The sequence below is a fragment of the Zonotrichia albicollis genome, chromosome 18 (assembly GCF_047830755.1).
Source record: "Zonotrichia albicollis isolate bZonAlb1 chromosome 18, bZonAlb1.hap1, whole genome shotgun sequence".
Lineage (NCBI taxonomy): Eukaryota > Metazoa > Chordata > Aves > Passeriformes > Passerellidae > Zonotrichia > Zonotrichia albicollis.
This window is the reverse complement of record NC_133836.1, coordinates 12,948,779-12,968,623: the sequence shown is the minus strand read 5'-3', so window position 1 is coordinate 12,968,623 and position 19,845 is coordinate 12,948,779. Positions and strand designations below refer to the sequence as shown.

General features: G+C 60.9%; 2 protein-coding genes across 3 annotated transcripts; both read left to right on the top strand.

The window, feature by feature from the left end:
- The first annotated feature begins 25 nt into the window (after positions 1-25).
- On the top strand, positions 26-7,949 carry PES1 (pescadillo ribosomal biogenesis factor 1). The gene is made up of 15 exons (XM_074554050.1): positions 26-184; positions 541-620; positions 901-1,054; positions 1,131-1,240; positions 2,336-2,507; positions 3,559-3,648; positions 4,840-4,956; positions 5,079-5,156; positions 5,525-5,614; positions 5,764-5,894; positions 6,022-6,147; positions 6,242-6,426; positions 6,512-6,684; positions 7,042-7,209; positions 7,477-7,949. Exons 1-15 carry the CDS (start codon positions 161-163, stop codon positions 7,561-7,563), a joined length of 1,785 nt encoding a protein of 594 aa, XP_074410151.1. The 5' UTR covers positions 26-160; the 3' UTR covers positions 7,564-7,949.
- Positions 7,950-10,311: 2,362 nt separating this feature from the next.
- GAL3ST1 (galactose-3-O-sulfotransferase 1) lies at positions 10,312-17,305 on the top strand. Of its 2 annotated transcripts, XM_074554131.1 has the most exons (4): positions 10,312-10,513; positions 10,838-11,059; positions 13,783-13,916; positions 15,128-17,305. In XM_074554131.1, exons 3-4 carry the CDS (start codon positions 13,792-13,794, stop codon positions 16,269-16,271), a joined length of 1,269 nt encoding a protein of 422 aa, XP_074410232.1. In that variant the 5' UTR covers positions 10,312-10,513; positions 10,838-11,059; positions 13,783-13,791; the 3' UTR covers positions 16,272-17,305. The 2 variants fall into 2 exon arrangements, with proteins under 2 accessions (XP_074410232.1, XP_074410233.1); XM_074554132.1 differs by lacking the exons at positions 10,312-10,513; positions 10,838-11,059 and adding an exon at positions 11,331-12,529.
- The last annotated feature ends 2,540 nt before the right edge of the window (positions 17,306-19,845 follow it).

The window sequence follows — 19,845 nt, the reverse complement described above, 5'->3', positions numbered from 1 at the left end:
TTGGTGCCCGCCTTGTTCTCGGTGCTCAGGCCGTTCTCGGTGCCCGCGCGGGGCGGTTTCGGTGTGCGCAGGCCCGGCGGCGGGCGCAGGCGGGCCGCGGGCAGCGCGGGGTCCTGCGCTGCGAGGGGCACGTGGCGGCGGCGGCGGCGGCGCTGGAGCCATGGGCGGGCTGGAGAAGAAGAAGGTACCGGGCCCTGCCCACCCTCCGCTCACCGCCCGGCGCCTCCCCGGGCCGTCCCTCCCTCCCCGCTCCCTGCCCTCTCCGTGTCCCCCGGTGCTGCTCCTCCGGTGCCGCCTCTCCGGCCGCGCCGTGCCCCTGCAGCCCTCCCTGGCGGCGCTGCTCGCTCCCTCTCCCGGTGCCCGGTTCCGCTCCTGTCCCCGCGCTGGCCGTGCCCGGTGCCCCCTTCCAGCCCGCCATGCCCCGGTTCCCGTCCCTGTCCCTGCTCCCTCTCCGCTGCCGGGGGTCCCGGTGGCCCCGGGCCGGTTGCGGGGCTCCCCTCCGCCCCCCCGAGCTCCCCCAACGCCGCCGTCTCTCCCCAGTACGAGCGCGGAGCCGCCACCAACTACATCACCCGCAACCGGGCGCGGAAGAAGCTGCAGCTGAGCCTGCCCGACTTCAGGTGCGGCCCTTGCGGTGCCCCCCTTCACCCCCTTCCTGCGAACCCTCCGGTGCCCCGAGCTCCCCCGGTGCCACCCCGGGCAGCGAGGGGCGGTGGAGCCCGGTGTGGGGATGGCCCTGGGACGGCCGAGCTCCTCCCCGAGGGGTGGCCCTGTCCCTGCAGCTGCCCCGGGTTCAGGCTGCCGAGTTTGGGGTTCCCCCTGCATGGGAGGGGTCTGGGCTGGCCCAGGGGACACAGAGCAGCCGTGGCCCCCCTGTCCCAGCATTGTCCCCGTCCCCAGGCGCCTCTGCATCCTCAAGGGGATTTACCCCCACGAGCCCAAGCACAAGAAGAAGGTGAACAAGGGCTCCACGGCCCCCAGGACCTTCTACCTGCTCAAGGACATCAAATTCCTGCTCCATGAGCCCATTGTCAACAAATTCCGGGAGTACAAGGTGAGTGTCCCCCCCGAGGGGCCCCCCTGGGCTCTGTCCTGGCCCACAGAGCCCCCATGTCCCCCTGTCCCCACAGGTGTTTGTCAGGAAGCTGCGCAAGGCCTATGGCAAGAGCGAGTGGGGCACTGTGGAGAGGCTGAAGGACAACAAACCCACCTACAAACTCGACCACATCGTCAAGGAGAGGTGAGGCAGCCCTGGCTGAGCCTCCTGCAGCACCCAGCCCTGGGCACAGCACTGCAGGGACCTGGAGCTGCTGGGGAGAGAACAGAGGAGGCACCAGAGATGCTTCAAGGGCTGGAGCTCCTCTGCCCTGGAGCTGTGGCTGCCCCTGGATCCCTGGCAGTGCCCAAGGCCAGGCTGGATGGGGTTTGGAGCAGGCTGGGAGAGTGGAAGGTGTCCCTGCCATGGCAGGGGTGGCACTGGATGATCCTGTGGGAATCTCTGTGTTCTTCAGGCCACCCATCCCTCTGCTCTGGAGCCAGGCTGGGAGAGCTGGGGGTGCTCACCTGGAGAGGAGAAGGCTCCAGGGAGAGCTCAGAGCCCCTTGCAGGGCCTGAAGGGGCTCCAGGAGAGCTGGAGAGGGACTGGGGACAAGGGATGGAGGGACAGGACACAGGGAATGGCTCCCAGTGCCAGAGGGCAGGGATGGATGGGATATTGGGAATTGGGAATTGTTCCCTGGCAGGGTGGGCAGGCCCTGGCACAGCTGTGGCTGCCCCTGGATCCCTGGCAGTGCTCAAGGCCAGGCTGGACACTGGGGCTGGAGCAGCCTGGGACAGTGGGAGGTGTCCCTGCCATGGCAGGGGTGGCACTGGATGGGCTTTAAGGTCCCTTCCCACCCAAACCACCCTGGGATTCTCTGGTCTTCCACCACATCCATCCCTCTCTAGGAATCCACCTCATGTACAGTTTCTGGATTTATTGGTGGAATTTTGTGTTTCTGGGCTGGAGAAGAAGGGATGAGAGAGGAGCCAGCCATCCTGGGTGGCTCCAGGAGAACACAGGGAGCTCCCCTGCTCTCCCTGTGGGGTGCTTTCCTCAGAGCGTTGGTGAAGGGTTAAAGCTGCCAAGGCTCTGGTGAGGGAGGGGACACAGGAGGGAGGAAACCCCATAACCATCCTGAATGAGGCTGTTCCATCACTCTGTCCTATGCTGGGATGTGCAGGTGGATGCTGCACAGCTCCCATTCCTTCCTCCCCCTGGCTCTCCCCCAGCCCCAGCAGCCTGTGCAGGGCTCTGGGGCTGGCTGTGACCCCCCGTGTCCCCTCCTGGGCACAGGTACCCCACGTTTGTGGACGCCCTGCGGGACCTGGACGATGCCCTGTCCATGTGCTTCCTGTTCTCCACCTTCCCCCGCACGGGCAAGTGCCACGTGCAGACCGTGCAGCTGTGCCGGCGCCTGGCCGTGGAGTTCCAGAACTTCGTCATCGCCTCCCGCTCCCTGCGCAAGGTGGGACTGCGGGGACAGCCAGCCCTGCCTGGGGACACTGGGGGGACAGGGCAGGGGGACACTGTGGGGACAGCCAGCCCTGCCTGGGGACACTGGGGGGACAGGGAAGGGGGACACTGCAGGGACAGCCAGCCCTGCCTGGGGACACTGGGGGGACAGGGCAGGGGGACACTGCAGGGACAGCCAGCCCTGCCGGGGGACAGGGCAGGGGGACACTGGGGGGTCAGGGCAGGGATCCAGCCGGGGTGCCAGGGCAGGGATCCACTGGGGAATCAGGGCAGGGGGACACTGGAGTGTCAGGTAACAGATCCTATTGGGGTGTCAGAGCAGGGATCCCACTGGATTATCAGCTCACACATCCCACTGAGGGGATCAGGGCAGGGAGACACTGTCATGTTGGGTCACTGATCCCACCAGAGGGTCAGAGCAGGGATCCCACTGGATTATTGGGTCACACATCCCACGGGGGTGTTGGGGCAGAGATCTTACCCGGGTGTCAGGACAGGGATCCCACTGGGGATACAGGTCACAGATCCCATTGGGGTGTCAGGGCAGGGATGTTGTGATGGTGTTCACAGGGGTATTAGGATGAAGGAAGAAATGAGGATCTGACTCCATGTTTCAGAAGGCTTGATTGATTATTTTATGATATACATTATATTAAAACTATACTAAAAGAATAGAAGGAAGGATTTCATCAGAAGGCTAGCTAAGAGTAGAAAAAAAAATTACTGACTGACTGAGACAGTCTGAACAGCTGGACTGTGATTGGCCATTAATTAGAAACAACCACATGAGACCAATCCCAGATGCACCTGTTGCATCCCACAGCAGCAGATAACCATTGTTTACATTTTGTTCCTGAGGCCTCTCAGCTTCTCAGGAGGAAGAAACCTAAGGAAAGGATTTTTCATAAAAGATGTCTGTGTCAGGATCCCACTGGGGGGTCAGGGCAGGGACCCCACTGGGATCTGAGGAACCTCCTGCCAGGGGCAGGGTGACAGTGACACAGCAGCATTCCTCCTGCTGAGCCCGTGCTCTGTCCTGCCAGGTGTTCCTCTCCATCAAGGGCATCTACTACCAGGCAGAGGTGCTGGGGCAGCCCATCACCTGGATCACCCCCTACGCCTTCGCCCACGACGTGAGTAGCTGGGGAGAGCCTGGGGATCACCAAGGGGTGAGGGACTGTCCCGTGGCACATGGGACACACACATCACGGGGCCTGGCTGCAGAGGCACGTGGGGACACAGCAGCTGTCACCCCAGGATCCCCGGGGCTGCCGGTGCCAGTCTCCCCAGTCATTCATATGTCCTCAATCATTAATGTGCTCCTTTATCAGCCATTAAAGATTAACCTGTGGGAGCAGAGGGAAGGGATGAGTCAGACCTGCAGCCTCCCCAAAGGGATTCTGCAGTGTCTCCAGGGCATGGGGATGTCCCTGCTGTGCTGGGACAGCTTCCCCTGAGCCTTGGCAGGAGCTCACAGCACAGCAGGGCCCTCTCCATTCCCTCCCAGCATTTCCAGGGCTGAGCACAGTTGGGGTCAGGTTTTGTGGTTTTATGGTTCTGAATCATAGAACCCTGGAATGTTATCAGTTGGAAAGGACCTAAAAGTCCATCCCATTCCACCTCTGCGATGGCAGGGACACCTTCCACTCTGCCACAATGCTCCAAGCCCTGCCTGGCCTTGGGCACTGCCAGGGATCCTGGGGCAGCCCCAGCTGCTCTGGGCACCCTGTGCCAGGGCCTGCCCACCCTGCCAGGGAACAATTCCTCATTCCCAATATCCCATCCATCCCTGCCCTCTGGCAGTGGGAGCCATTCCCCTTGTCCTGCTCTTGTCCAGCTCTGTCATACCCTGCACTCTTCACCTTGAGGAGTTGGAGTCCGTGGACCAAACCCCAAGGTCCCCATCCATGGTGGGATGAAGTGTTCCATGTATCCAGGCATGGAGGGATGGCAGCAGGACCCTGGGGGGAGCCTGCAGAGCTCTCCCTGCCCAGGGTCTGGTGGTGGCTGTGACATCTCTGCACTTGGGGCAGGTTTAGGTTGGTTTTCAAGGAAAGGCTTTTCCTCCAGAGGAGCCTGCCCAGGCTGCCCAGGGAATGGGCACGGCCCCGAGGCTGCCAGAGCTCCAGGAGCCTTTGGGCAGCACTGCCAGGGATGGACAGGGTGGGGGTGTTGGGGGTCTGGGCAGGGACAAGGGTGGGACTGGATGATCCTGTGGGTCCCTTTCCAAATGGGGATATTGTGTGATCCTTCTCCCTGTGTGTGGGATGGGCCTCTATGGAGGGGGGTCCTTTATCCCTGTGTCCCATCCCGTGTGCTGGCAGCACCCCACAGACGTGGATTACCGGGTCATGGCCACCTTCACCGAGTTCTACACCACCCTCCTGGGCTTCGTCAACTTCCGCCTCTACCAGTCCCTGAACCTGCTGTACCCCCCCAAGGTGAGCCCACCCGGGGTCACTGTGTCCCACCCTGCGGTGGTGGCAACCCAGATTGCTGGAAATGAGAGATTTTTGGGATATCTGTGTTTGGGAGCTGCCTCCTCACTCCTTTTCCTCCCCAGATTGACACCCAGGCTGAGGATGAGCTGAAGCCTGCAGAGGGCAAGGAGTACGCCATGGATTCAGAGAGCTACCTGGAGGTGAGGGACACTGCTGGCACTGTGAGCTGTGGGGACACTGTGGCCTTCGTGTCCTGCCCACAGCCCTCCTGGCGTGGCACTGAGGGACAGAACCAGATTCCTGCAGAGTGGAGGGGCTGATCCCAAACTCCCTTCAGGGTGGAGAGGGCTGATCCCAAACTCCCTGTTCCTGTAGGACAGAGCTGGGCTGGGCCTCAGGCACCACCAGCCTCCCCCTGCATGGCCAGGGAGCCCCCAGAGTCCCATGCTGGGGATGGGGCCTGGAGGAGCTGAATTCTGTCCAGGGCCTGGCTCTGAGAAATCCCCTTCCCCCGTGGGGATGCCCGTGTTCCCACCCCTGGATGTGACTCCGTGTCCTCTCCCTGCAGAGGCTCTCGGCTCTGAGCTCCAGCCTGGCCCGGGCAGTGGCTCCAGCCCACGAGGACGAGGTGGAGATGGATGAATTCCCAGTGGAAGGGGTAAGACCCTGGTGGGGGGCTCATGCCTGGCCTTGGGGGATCCTGTCCCGTGCCCAGGCTGGGGGACAGTTCCTGAGACCTCTCTTGGCCAAGGGGGCCTCGGCAAGGGCTGTGTGTGGGGAGGAGGCTGAGGGCTTTGCTCTAAGCAGGAGACAGCAGAGCTGATGGACGCCAAGAAGAAGGAGCAGGAGGCTCTGGAGAAGCACAAGAAGCTCTTTGAGGGGCTGCGCTTCTTCCTCAACAGGGAGGTGCCCCGGGAGCCACTGGCCTTCGTCATCCGGTGCGTGGGGGCAGCCCTGGCCTCCCCCTCTGGCAGGACTTTGGGACCAGCCACCCAATGTCCTGTGGGTGGGGTGACCCTGAGGGTCCCACCTGCCCGTCTGACCCCCCGGTGGTGTTGTCCACAGGTGCTTTGGTGGCCAGGTGTCCTGGGACAAGTCCCTGTGCATCGGTGCCACCTACGACGCCAGCGACCCGTCCATCACCCACCACATCATCGACCGGCCCCGCCTGGACAAGCAGGTGGTTGGCAGGTGCGTGGGGCAGGGGGGCCCTGCCCACAGCAGCCATCCCAGAGCTGTCCCACGGGCTCCAGAGGCTCAGGTGTGTCCCCTCTGCCCCACCCAGGTACTACCTGCAGCCCCAGTGGGTTTTTGACTCGGTCAACGCCAAGCTGTGCCTGCCCGTGGCCGATTATTTCCCCGGGCTCCTGCTGCCCCCGCACCTCTCGCCCTTCGTGACGGAGAAGGAGGGTGACTACGTCCCTCCCGAGAAGCTGAAGCTGCTGGCCCTGCAGAGGGGAGAGAATCCAGGTGCTGAGAGCCCCCAGAGGAGTTTGGGAGCTGGGCTGTGCCTGCTGCGGAGCATCCCAAGGGTAACAATGGTGTCTCTTTGTAGAGGAAGAGAGTGAAGAGGAGGAGGAGGAAGAAGAGGAGGAAGAGGAAGGTGACAATGACAAAGAAGAGGAGGAAGAGGAAGATGAGTCTGAGAAAGAAGAGGAGATGAAATTACAGAAGATAGAAGAGCAAAAGATGGAAGAGCAGAAGACTCAGAGCACGCAGAGCAAAAAGGTGGGAGCCCATGGTGTCACTGTCCCTGCTGGGGGGTGTCCCTGTCCTGGGACCATGGGAAACTCAGTCATGGAATGGTTTGGGTTGGGAGGGGCCTTAAAGCTCATCTTGTTCCAGCCTCTGCCATGGGCAGGGACCCTTCCTGCTGTCCCAGGTTGCTCCAAGCCCCGTCCAGCCAGCCTGGAACACTCCCAGGGGTGCTCCTGGCCCCCCACTCATGAGCTGCAGCTGCCATCCCTGTGGGGGCCTGGCTGTGAGGGCTGTGCCTCTCCCTGGCCCGCAGTGGAAGGGCTGGAAATGCCTTTTCCCATGGAAGGAGGGGATTCCCGGTGTCCTGAGCTGCCTGGCTCCCCACAGGTGCTCCCTGTGAAGGTGACAGCGGGGAAGGTGCGGCTGGAGGACAAGCAGCGCCTGGAGCAGGAGCAGCAGCAGGAGGAGAAGCGCTTGGCCATCATGATGATGAAGAAGAGGGAGAAGTACCTGTACAAGAAGATCATGTTCGGGAAGAAGCGCAAAATCCGCGAGGTACAGAGGCTGGGCCCTCACCTCGTCCTGGGGCGGGCTCTTCCCAAACCCACTCATTCCTTCCACCCCTCTCGGTCCCTGGTGAAGGGTTGAGGTCCCTGCCAGTGTCCCCAGGCAGGCAGAGCTCCCTGTGTGCCCTCCCTGTATCCCAGCCCTGATCCCGGTCCTGTGGGGCCCATCCTCCATGTGCAGCTGGAGCTTGGGTGGGTCTGAGGGCTCGCAGCCCCTGTCCTGCTCTGACTGGGGGTCTCGGGGGTCTCTCCCCAGGCCAACAAACTGGCTGAGAAGAGGAAAGCCCACGATGCAGCCCTCAAGGAGCAGAAGAAGAAGAACAAGAAGGCGCGGCAAGCGTGACGGGGCCGAGGGCTCCTCGATGGTTTTCCACTGTTGCCTTTGGGTGGAAAACCCCTGGCTTTGCTCCTGGGGCAGAAATGCTGTGTTTGAAACGTTTCCCATCTGTAAATCCACCTGCTGCTCTGCCTTTGCCCCACTCCCCTCTGCGGAGTCGGTGTTACAAGGACTGTCCTCTCCCTGCTGGTGCCACCTCTGTGTGAGGAAGAGGAGGCCAAGGAGAGCTCTGGGATCGTTCCGTGTGAATTTGCACAGCCCTGGCTGCTGGAGCCTGGCTCCCAGAGCTCCCCGGGGCAGAGGAGTGTGGAGCCCAGAGCTGCTTCCCAGTGTCCACACAGAAAACCATATTCCCCTGTATTTTTATTTTTAATTAAAGAAGGTGATGCTTTTCTGGTGGTGTTTGTTATCTGCTCCTTCTACCTGGATGTGGGGGAGGTCCCTTAGGAGGTGGGGTGGACATCCATGGCTGGTGCCAGGGTTGCTGATCCTGCTGGATGTGTTCCTGGCACCAGCAGTTACCCGTCAGTCCTGGGTTTTCCCCCAAAAACACCTTGGAGGCACCACAGCTGGGGACAAGGTGTCTCATGGGATTTATGGGCACACCTTTGTCCCCAAATGTGGTGAAGGCTCTGTCTCACTCTGAGGAATTTTTGGAGGACATACCTGGCACTGCCATGGCAACACAGAGAGGATCTGGAGAGAGACAGCCCCTGGAAGGGAGTGAGCTCAGACAAGAGCTGGGAACACCCAGACTTTCAGATTTCATTTCTTTTTAGTTTCTTTTCCTAAATATTTTTTCCTTTTCTTTTTTAAATTTTTTATTTTATTTAGGTGCTTTTCTCTTTTTACTGTTTCCATTCTCCCTGTTTTCCATTTTTTTCTTTTTCATTTTTTTGTCTTCTTTTTCCTTTTATTTTTATTCCTTTTTATTCCTTTCATTTTTTCATTTTATTTTTCCCCTTCACTCCTTCCCCTGCTTTTTTTTCCCTCCCCCTTTTTTTTTATCTCCTTCCCCCTCGTTTCTTTTTCTTTATACATTTTTTTTTCCATTTCAGAGGGAAGCCTTTTCCCTTTGTTTTCATGGTTTTCTCCTTGCTTTCCCCTCTCCCAAGAGAAGCAGGACCAACCCCTTCTCCCTTTTTTTTTACCTCCGTCCCTCTCTTTTTTTTTTCCATTTCAGAGGGCTGGAAGGCTTTTCCCTTTGTTATCATGGTTTTCTCCTTGATTTCCCCTCTCCCAAGAGGAGCAGGACCAACCCCTGGGGCAGCCCCAGGGCTGGGGCTCCCCTCAGAGCAAGAGAGCCCAAACGGGGCCTTAAACCTTGGGAGCTCCTGGCCCAAACAAACAAATCCTGACCCCAAACAAACAAACCCCAGTTCTAAACAAACAAATCCCAGCCCCAAACAAACCAACCCTGGTTCCAAACAAACCTCAGCTCCCAAAACCCCGGCCCCAAACAAGCAAATCCCAGCCCCAGGCCTCGCTCCCAGGCCAGGCTGAGGGCCTGGGCCGGCCGGGCAGGGCCGGTGCCAGTGGGCACAGACTGGTCTGGCTGCCCGGAGCCTCCTCAGCCTGTAAAGGCTGTGTCCAGCCAAGTGTGACCCCTCAGTGTTGTCACCCTCAGCCTCCTCACCCAATCTTGAGGATCCACAGCTTCCTCAGGATTCACAGCTCCGGCCATCATGGCTCTCAGTGAGTGCTGCTTTGTACCCTCAAATCTGGGGGGGACAGGGACAGGGGTGGGTGTGAGGTGGTGGAGCCCTCCTGGTCACTCTGTGGGGCATGGTGGATGTGGGGATTGGGGGATTGCGGCTTCCCAGCTCGATCACATCGTCCCCAGGCTGTCAGCATTCCACGGCTGAGCTGCCACATACCGGCCGCTGCAGCTCCCTTCTGGCTGCAAACCCTTTACAACCCATTCCCCAGAAAATGGGAAACCTGGAAATACTCTGTGACCCATTCCAAAAAAAAAAGAGGAGAGGGGAAACCTTTGCAATCCATCCCCTCAAAAGCATTGGGGAAATCTGGAATCCCTTCATAACCCACTCATAAAAAGGGGGAAACCTGGTATCCCTCTGTGACCCATCCCAAAAAAGAGGGAGAAACCTGGAACTGGGAGAGGTGCCCTGCAGAGGAAGGGAGGGACAATTCCACAGCAAATCCTGTGACTGTGATAATGGTCTTCATCCCTCCTGTTGCAATGATGATGATGCTGATGATGGTGATGAAAATTGAGGTGTTTTGGCTTTTCTTGATCCAGGAGGGTTCCCTGTGCAGATTACCCTTGTGTGGGAACTGATGAGGCCAGGCAGGATGGGGCAAGAGCTGCCAGCTCACTGCAAAGTGATGTCCTCAAATCCTTTAGGGACAAGCTCTGAACCCCAAACACCTCCAACAAGGATGGTGAGCCCCAGGCATGGCCAAGGGGGTCAGCCCTTGCTTGGGGCCCCAACGCTGACACCACCCCCGTTAGTGACAGAGACTAAGGGCAGCAGGAAGAGCCAAGGCTGCATCCAGGAACACAAGAGCCCCTTTTCCACCCTGCCACACGCAGGGTGATGGACCAGTGACAGGGCTGAGCCCTCCTGGTGCAGCCAGGGCACCCTCTGGGCACCCAGTCGGCCGCTGTGACAAGAGGAGCGTGGAAAGGCCGGTGGCACCGTGGTTGTCCCACACTTGTCACACCAAGGTTGGAGATGCTGGAATATTGCTGTCATTAAGGCCATAAATCCATGGAAACATAGTGGGAGGGAGAAAAGAGGGCGGGGAAGCTGCGGGAGAATGAAGGGGAGCCGATGGTGCGTGGCCAGGGTGCCCCGGGGAGCAGGCGGCTGGGCCGGGGTGCGGGAGCTCCCCAAACCCCGGTGAGCTCTGGCTGAGCGAGGTGACAGCCAGGCCAGGAGCCGTCCTGTGGGACCGGGAGGAGGAGGAGGACGACGGTGGCTGCCGAGAGGTGGGTGCGGCCGCCCAGGGCCAGCCATGGTCACCCAGGGCTGTGGGGCCGTGCCGGGCTGGTGGCAGGGAGCCGAGGGGCCGGCAGTGGGGCCCGCGGGGACAATGTCCCCGTTGAGGCCGCGGTCACAGATGGAGACAAATGTCCCCGTTGTTCGCGGCACGGGCTGAATGGCTCCTCTGTGCCCCGGCAGTGGGTGGGGGCCGGGTGCCTTGGGGTGGCCGCAGGCACCCAGGGCCGGCCCCGGGGAGCCGGGCAGTGCCCGGCCGCAGCCCCGCGTCCCCCGCCAGCCGCTCCCACTGCTGTCCCCTTCCCCCTTGCCAGGCCGGAGACCCAGGGCCGCGATCCCGGTGATGCCATAAACGGCGCCGTGCAGTGGGGAGGCTTTGGAAAAGCCGGCATTTGCGGGCAGCTGCCCGGGAAGAGCTTATTCCATGTCGGAGCAGCATCGGCACCCCCGCCCCGTGCCGCCCGCTCCCCCGGCACCCCGGTCAGCGCAGGAGAGCAGAGGCACGGCCCAGCGCCTGCGGTGCGGGACAGGAAAAGGTGATGGATACTGCGGGGTGAGGGGGTGCTTGGAGGGTGGCAGGATGGGGAGGGGGCAGCACGATGCTCGTTGGGAGGCAGTGGGATGCTGAGGGGGCCACAGGATAGTAAGGAGGTAGTGTGATGCTTGAGGGGGTGTTGGGATGCCTGGAGGGTGTTGGGGTGCTGGGGGGCAGTGGGATGCTCAGGAAGCAGCTCTATGGGGCAGGATGATGAGGGGAATTGTGTACCCATGGGGTACAGAGGGGACAGGGGAGTTGGAAGCAGCATGCCCGTGTGGGATGGGGCCTGTGGAAAACAGCGTGTCCATGGATTTGTGGGATCAGGAGCAAGCAGGTGCATGCGCCTTGTGTAAGGCAGGGGCTTGGCCCTATTAAAAAAATTGATGCTGTAGGGAAAGCCCAAAAGCAGACTCTGGGGTGCCCCCAGGGAGATGGGGAGCTCCTGGGACACAGAGAGGGGGCTGCAGGGCTGGGTGGCCTGGCCTGGCCTGGCCTGGTGGTACCCCTTGAGGAAATGCTGGGTGCAGCCGTGCTCTCCAGCTGGGCATCTCAGCTGGCTGGCGCCACGGGCACACCCCACCCGTGGGAGCCCCAGGAGAACACCCAGTGCACCACTCTCTCCTAACGAGCTATTAATAATTAAGCTGCTCACTCAAGGCAAAGTCAATAGAATATTTGGCTGGGGAGTGTTTGCCAGAACCACCCCTGGGAGGCAGGCAGAGTGGAGCGAGACATCCCCCTGGCATCCCAGAGCTCTGGAATTTGGTGCTGTGTGGTCCTGGGGGCCTGGTGGGGTCCCATAGGGATCTATGAGGGTCCATTGAGACCCATCTGGACTCACAGGGATTCATTGGGACTTATCAGAGGGGTTTATGGTGCCATTTCACTCTCTCCTGTGGAGCTGGTGCCAGCAAAGCTGGTGCCAACTTTGCTCCCTCTTGGCAGCACCCACAAAAGTGGGTGTCACTCCAGCCCTCTCAAAGGGCCAGTGGCTTTTCCAGGTGGTGCCAGGCAGTGACTGTGATGGAATCACAGGCACCGACCGTGTAAAGCCGAGCTCCAGCTGCTCCTGGAGCCGTCTGGCATTCCCACCCACACGGTGCTTTTGGGATACTGTCAGAGCCACCTGCTCCCCCCGTGGTGTCACCGTACACCCCCACTCGCTCATGAAAACCATTCGGCAAGAGGCTGGATGCACCAGCCCGGCCTGATCCAGCGCTCCCGGCTCCAGGGGAAGTGGGGGGCGCTTGGATGAGCTTTTGGGGTGCCGCAGGTGCCCCTGTGGCAGCTCCCCCCCTGCCCGCGGCGCTGTGCCCAGCGCCGGCCGCAGCCCGGGGCTCCGGTTGCATTTTCCATTCATTATTCATCGAGCTGGAAATCTCGGCGGCACGAGGCGATCCAAGCCGGGGGGTCCGGAGCGGGGCAGCGGCGGCAGCGGCGGCGCCCCGGGATCACGGCGGGGCCGGGGGTGAGCCGGGAGCGGGGGGCTCTGGGGCTGGGATGTGCCGGGCTGCGATCCGCGGCTCGTGGCAGGGGGGTTTCATCCCGCCGGGACACCCGCGGGAGCTCTGAGGGGTGAGGGGTGATGCGAGGCGGGGGTGCGGGGCCGGGGGGTATTTTTGGGGGTGTTACGCAGTGGGGGCGCAGCCAGCCTTGGCCGAGGGGCTCCGGAGGATGGGGAGCAGCGGGAGCAGCGGGAGCTGGGGCGGGCAGGGGATGCTGCTCCCGCCGCTAAATGGGGGTGCAGGGCCGGGGGGGCTCAGCCCCCAGCTCGGGGGGGCTCCAGGGAGAGGAGCTGTGCTGTGGAGGGCTGCGGTCACGAGTGCCGTGTCCCCGTGTCCCCGCGTCCTGCCGCAGGGGACGGCGCTGCTGCAATGCGGTGTCACAGTGAGGGTGACCCCCGTGTCCCGGGAGGAGGGAGGGGACAGGGATGGGGGACACGGGGGGAGCGCTGGGGAGGGGGCAGCGGGCACAGGGACTCTGTGAGCGTGTGTGTGTGTGTGTGTATGTGTGTGTTTGTGTGTGTGTGTGTGTCTGTGTCTCTGTGTGTGAGCATGGCTGATGTGTGTGCACATTTTGTGTGCGTATGAATGTACACATTGAGGGCTGTGTGTCCTGGCGCACACGAGGGGACGGGGGTGTCTGTGTGTGCCCTCTGTGTGTTTTGTGTGTTTGGGGATGCCATGCTGCCTGCACCTCTCTGTCCCCAGTTCCGTGTCCCTGGCCCCCACCTGGGGCTGCTGAGTCCCCCAGTGCTTCTGGCAGGGCCGAGAGGCCACATTGGGAGGGTACTGCAGCACCCAAACCACCCCGAGCTGCTGCAGCTCCTGCTCTGGCCTCCAGATTTTCCTGGGAAAATGGATCCCAGCACCCTCAGGGAGCACCTGCTGGTGCTGGTGGTGTCCTAGTGGAGAATGGCCTCTCTGTCCCCCAGTTGCCCGCTCTGCCCCTGGGCTCTCCATGGCTCCCCTTTCCCCCAGTCCCAGCCCTGCAGCCTCTCCCACCCTCGGAGTCACTCGGTTTTCCCAGGGCGGGCAAAGGTTGGCAGGGCGGGCAGAGCCGCTGGGTCTGTGCCATAGATGTGTTGTGGATCACGCCAGGCACGAGTGGGATGCCTTCCTGGGAATTGCCATGCCTGTGACACGTCCACGTGCCTCGCTGGAGCCACACACCCCCAGTCCCCGTGTCCCTGGCACCAATGTCTCTCCTCTCTGGCTGCAGGTGACCAGGATGCTGTGGCATGGGAAGCCCTGGAGGTCCATGTGCAAGGGGCTGGTTCTGGGGACCCTCCTGACCAGCTTCATGTTGCTGCTCTACTCCTACGCCGTCCCCCCGCTGCAAGTCAGCGTCACTGAGTGAGTCTGGGGTCCCCGCGTGCCCCCCGCAGCTCGGCCTCCCTGTTCCACACCAGGAACCCCCAGCTGGACATGGGGGACATGGAGATGGCCCTGGGGCTTTCCAGGCCCTGGTGGCTTCACACCAAGATGTCCCCTTCCTGCAGTCCCCAACTCCTGGCAGGGCTGGGGACACCGTGGGGCACTCAGTGCTCCTGGGTGGAAAGGGGAGGGAAAGGGAGAGGAGAGAGGAGAGAGGAGAAAGGAGAGAGGAGAGAGGAGAAAGGAGAGAGGAGAGGACTCAAGTCTCAGATTCTTTCACTGCTCCACAGCACTCAGCTCCTGCCCGTGCTGCCTGTCATCAAATTTATCTCCAAGCTTGTAAACAAGGTCCACGTGCCTCACAAACCTGGCGCTGTTGGGTGGGGATCCTCATCAAGGATCAGTTTGGCAAGTTGATTACAGGCGTCCAAAGTCACTCGACTTTGTGGGCTCTGCCCGCTGCCTCAGGCAGCTCAGATAAGGTCCCTTGTGTCCTCACATGTTCCTCCAGGGCCCATGAACTCATCTGTGGGGCCAGGCTCTGGAATCATTTCCCTTTTTGCTGGGAGCTGAATCTTTCTTGGATCCCACAAAGTGTTGAGGGGTGCCAGAGCTCCACAGATCCCTTGAGGGGTTTGTGACTCCTGTAAAGGGTTGAGAGCTCCCAGACCTCCTCCATGGAGGAGTTCATGACTCTGTGAGGAGTTCATGACTTCTATAAAGGATTGAGAACTCCCAGGCCTCCTCCATGGATCCTACAAAGAGCTGAGAGCTCACTGGCCCCCCTGCATGAATCCAGGGTTGAGAGCTCCCAAGCGTCCTCCATAGATCCTACAAAGGGTTGAGAGCTCTCATATCCCATACAAATATTATCAGCTCCTCTCCATGGAGTTGTGGCCATGGAGAGCTCTCCTTGATGCACTTTTTGGCATCACCTCCTCCAGGACCACCATGGCCATGCCCATGGAGACCCCCTGCTCTATTTCCATTTCCAGAACCCATTCCCAGGCACAGCACCTGTCCCCAGGTCCAACACCCATTCCCAGGTTCAGCATATATTCCCAAGGCTCAGTACCTATTCCCAGGTCCAGAACCCATCCGCAGTTCCAGCTCCACCACCACAGAATATCCCAAATCCTTCTAAGTGCCAGTGCCCCTCACCATGGTGCTCCACCTCTTCTCTCACCCAGGATCCCCGTGCCCTTCTCCTGCTCCTCCCACCTGGCCCAGGCTCCATCCCTGTCCAACAGCTCGGGCAGCACCTCGGGGTGGAGCTGCCGGCCCAAGCTCAACGTCATGTTCATGAAGACCCACAAGACAGCCAGCAGCACCATCCTCAACATCCTCTTCCGCTTCGGGGAGAAGCACCGCCTGAAATTCGCCTTCCCCAACGGCCGCAACGACTTCTACTACCCGTCCTTCTTCGAGCGCAGCCAGGTGCAGCACTACCGGCCCGGGGTGTGCTTCAACATCATCTGCAACCACATGCGCTTCCACTACGAGGAGGTGCGCAAGCTCCTGCCGCCCGACGCCACCTTCGTCACCGTGCTGCGGGATCCCGCGTACCTCTTCGAGTCCTCCTTCCACTACTTCGGGCCCGTCATCCCCCTCACCTGGAAGATCACCGGGGAGGACAAGCTGGACGAGTTCCTCCGGGACCCCCAGCACTACTACGACCCCAACGGGTTCAACGCTCACTACCTCCAAAACCTCCTGTTCTTCGACTTCGGCTACGACAGCAGCATGGACGCCAACAGCCCGCTGGTGGAGGAGCACATCCGGGAGATCGACCGCCGCTTCCACCTCGTCATGTTGCTCGAGTACTTTGATGAGTCGCTGGTGCTGCTCAAGGACCTGCTGTGTTGGCAGCTGGAGGACGTCCTCTACTTCAAGCTCAACGCCCGCAAGGGCTCCACGGTGTCGCGGCTGACCCCGGAGCTGTACGAGCAGGCGACTGCCTGGAACCTGATCGACGCCAAGCTCTACCGCTACTTCAATGCCACCTTTTGGCGCAAGGTGGAGGCCTATGGGAGGGAAAGGATGGCCAGGGACGTGGCCGAGCTGCAGAGGGAGAACAAGAAGATGACCAGCATCTGCATCGACGGGGGACACGCCGTGGACGCCAGCGCCATCCAGGAGTCCTCCATGCAGCCCTGGCAGCCCCTGGGGGAGAAGACCATCCTGGGGTACAACTTGAAGAAGAAGATCAGCAAGAAGCACCAGAAGCTGTGCCGTAAGATGCTGACACCTGAAATCCAGTACCTGACTGACCTGGGGGCCAACCTCTGGATCACCAAGCTATGGAGCCACGTGCGGGACTTCCTCAGGTGGTAGGGGCTGGCAGGTGCCCCGCTCCCCTGGGGAAGAACCAGGTGCTTTCGTTTTTGTTACTCATGGTTCTCTTGGTTTGGAACTGGCTGGAGGCTCTGGAGCCCAGGAACTTTTGGGGGGACCCTCCATCACTTTCCTGCAGAGCACCAGCTTGGGCAGGAGAGTGGAGACTCTGCCTCTGTCAGCGGGGTCAAGGACTGGGGGGTCCAGGGGTGGTGTTTTCCTGCAGGATCCACTTCTTCCTTCCCCATGGAAAAGCTGGAGGAGGGATTTATGAAGGATGTGGCTTTGTCACAGCGGGAGCAGGACATCCATCACCAGGTTGCTGGGTGCAGGCAGGGATGTGCTGGGACAGAAGTGCTAGAGGGTTTCCCTTGCCCAGGGTGGGCAGAGATGCCCACAGGGAACCCAGCCCTCCAGGAGCTCCTCAAATCACCCCACTGAGCCCTGGTTTTGGGGTGTGGGAATGTCAGAACCTGCTGCACTGCCTCAGCCCTTCGGTGTGATGAGTGCAGCATGTTCTCAGCCCACCAACAGCTAGGCTGTGACCTAGAGGCACCCGGAGCCATTTGGAGATTGGAAAACCCATCCCAAAAGCCCCGGCCTTTATCAACAGGTCCCCATGGCAAAGGGCACACCCTCACTGCCCCCCTTCGTCCCAGTTAGAGGAGCCCGTGGCCCTGGTCCCCACAGGGGACATCCCAAAAGGCCAACAGGGTCTGGTGACAACTGGTGTGGGGAGGAGATGGGAGCGGGGGCAGTGGGACTGTCCCCATGATGCCATCCAGGGCTCGGTGAGGATGCTGAGGGCAGGGGCCATCCCCAGTGCCCACCCTGCCTTGGGGACAAACCTCGTGCGTCCCAGCTGGGCTGGATGACACTGGTGACACCACGTCCCACTGAGAGTGGCCCTGGCTGGGCACAGAGGTGGCACCTGTGGCTGAGCCATCCCCCAGCAAAGGGACCCCCATTGTCCCCCTACAATGTTCAGCTCCTTCTGTAAAGACCAGAAATAAAAAAATAATTTACTTTTGTAATATCATTGTATATTTGGTAGTTTTGGATATAAGGATGGTCCAGCTGGTCTCCAGCCATCTCCTCCTCTGGGATGGGATGGATGAGGCAAGGATGTTGTCACAGCCACAGCAGGAGGCTCAGCCAGTCCCTGCTCCTTCTGGGAGCTCCCCAGGGTCCTGGCACCACTGCCCCCTTCAGTCCTGGGGTGGGGGGCCCCATGTCACCCAGCAGTGCTGAGGAATGAGACCCTCGGTGTGAGTGGGGTGCCTGGGTCTGTCCCCAGTGTCCCTGCTGGGTATGGGGGACACCCCCATGGTGTGCAGGTGCCCCCAGGAAGGTCTGCTGGCTTCACAGGGACAACAGAGCCATGGGACCTGCCATCCCTGGTGACACAAACCACTGATGCCACCGTGTTCCATCTCTGCTGCTGGTGGGGAGCACTCCATTTCAGAGGTGGCCATGGGACTTGCACTGGGACTTCTCCACGCTCCCTCTGCAGCCAGGCCACCAGGACAGCCCGCTCAGAGGAGACTGTGGGGGTGTTGGGGCTGTGATGGGGACACCTGAGGGAGGCAGGACCCAGGGACACGAGCACTTCAGCAGGTCTCTGTTCTGGCTGTTACCAAGCTGCTGCTCCCACGTGGTGTTCCTCTCCAGCAGAGCTATGATGGGACAAGGAGGGGTGCTGGGGACTGGGACCCTCTGGTGGGACCAGGATCACCCATGGGATCCTGACAATGGTGTGGTCCAAACTGGGGTGGGCTTAAGAACCTTGCGGTGGGACCAGGGACATCCAAGGGACAAAGGCTGAGTGATGGGACCAGGCCATGTGGTGACCTGGGATCTGCTTGGATCAGCACCATGTGCAGGAGTACAAGGACATGGTGGGAGCAGCACCATGCACAGAACCAGGACTGACTGGTGGGGATGGGACCTTGTGGTGGGATCTGCACCTTGCTGAGGACCAGGACCACAACAATGGCATGGGAGGCCCAGCATCACACCTGGGACCAGGACTAATTGTTGGGTATGGGATCATGCTCAGGACCACCTGCACGACCAGTCTGAGTGGTGGCACTGGGGCTGTGGGATGGAATGGGGACTGGAAGATGGGCACAGGCTCTTGTGGTGGGGCTGGGAAGGTGTGAGAGGTGGGACCAGCCCCAGGTGTGGGGCTGCTGATGGCTGCAGAGACCCAGCAAAGCCCCCAGCCCCACCAGTGCCGGCTGGGGCCCATTGACACCCAGCCCCAAGCCCATAAAGACCCCCAGCTGGTGGGGTGGGGATGCTGCTCACCGGGGATGGAGCTGTGCTTGTTGGTGCTGCTGCGTGGGGCTGTGCTGGAGGTGCCAGGTGATTGGGGCTGGGGTCCCCCTTCATTCCTCCCGCTGGCTGTCCTGGGGGAGGTGGGTGGAGGATGCCCCTTGCTTTGCCCAGTGCTGGTTCCTGATGGTCACCTGGGGGCTGGCCAGGGTAGAGGAGCCTTCCTAAAATGATCCCAAGCTCTGAGGGTTGGGGCAAGGGGCTGCCAGGAGCTCCCCTGAGGTCCCAGCAGGGCTGGTGGGTCCTGGTTGTGGTGAGGGGGATCACAGGCACTGTGGGCTCTGTGGCTGCTGGCAGTGGTGTCCCATCCCATGAGCAGCTCCTGGTCTGTCCCCAGCCCTGGGCAGGGTCACGGTGCTGGGAGTGCTCCTGGTGCATTCCTGTGGTGCAGGAGTGGGGCTGGGCACAGAGGAGCCCCTAATGTGCTCCTGGGTGCTCTCCCTGCCTTTGTGCTGCTGTCCCCAACAAGTCCTGGGGACACCTGAGGACCTGGATGTCCCTGCTGTGTCTGGGACATGCTTCTGCTGGCTCAGCCCTTCCCTTCCATGGCTCCAGCTGCCTCAGAGCCCCCTGGTCACACGATGACAGCTCCAGTGATGCCCTCAGGCATGGGGACAGGGAGGGTTCCTGCTCACCCCCACTCTGAGGAGCCCATCCTGAACTTCACCTTGAGGCTCCTGGATGGTGAGTGCAGGAAAACACTGGGGGTGAGACCATGGGATGGGTCCAGCCAAGACCCAGGGCTCAACCAGCAGCAGTCAGTGCCTTCTCCTGGCTGGCCTCAGGACTTGGAGCACCAGGAAAGGTGGCTGTCCCTGCAGGAGCTCGCCCCTGTCCTTGTGGAGGGTGTAGGGCTTTGAGATGTTCCCAGTGCTGTGCCTGATGCCACAATGGGGTTTGGGCTCAGCTCTGCCCCCATGGGTGACATGGTCCCTCTCAGCTCCATGGGGAGTCCAGGAAGCTCTGGAGAGCAGGGAAAGCAGGACTGGGGGACAGAGCCAGGATGGGGGGTGGGCTCTGAAAGGGGAAGCTGTAGGGATGGTGGTCTGGGATGTGTCTGGTGCCCTCACCTCTGGTGGGACAGGTTTGGGGGTGTCACACTGAACCCACACTTCCCAGAGGACTCCAGTGCCACTCCAGAGAAGCTGCCAGTGCTCAGCCCTGGCTCTATGATCCACCTGGAAGCCAGTGTCCACTTCAGTCCCAGCATCTCCATGAAGATCCAGGTGGATCAGTG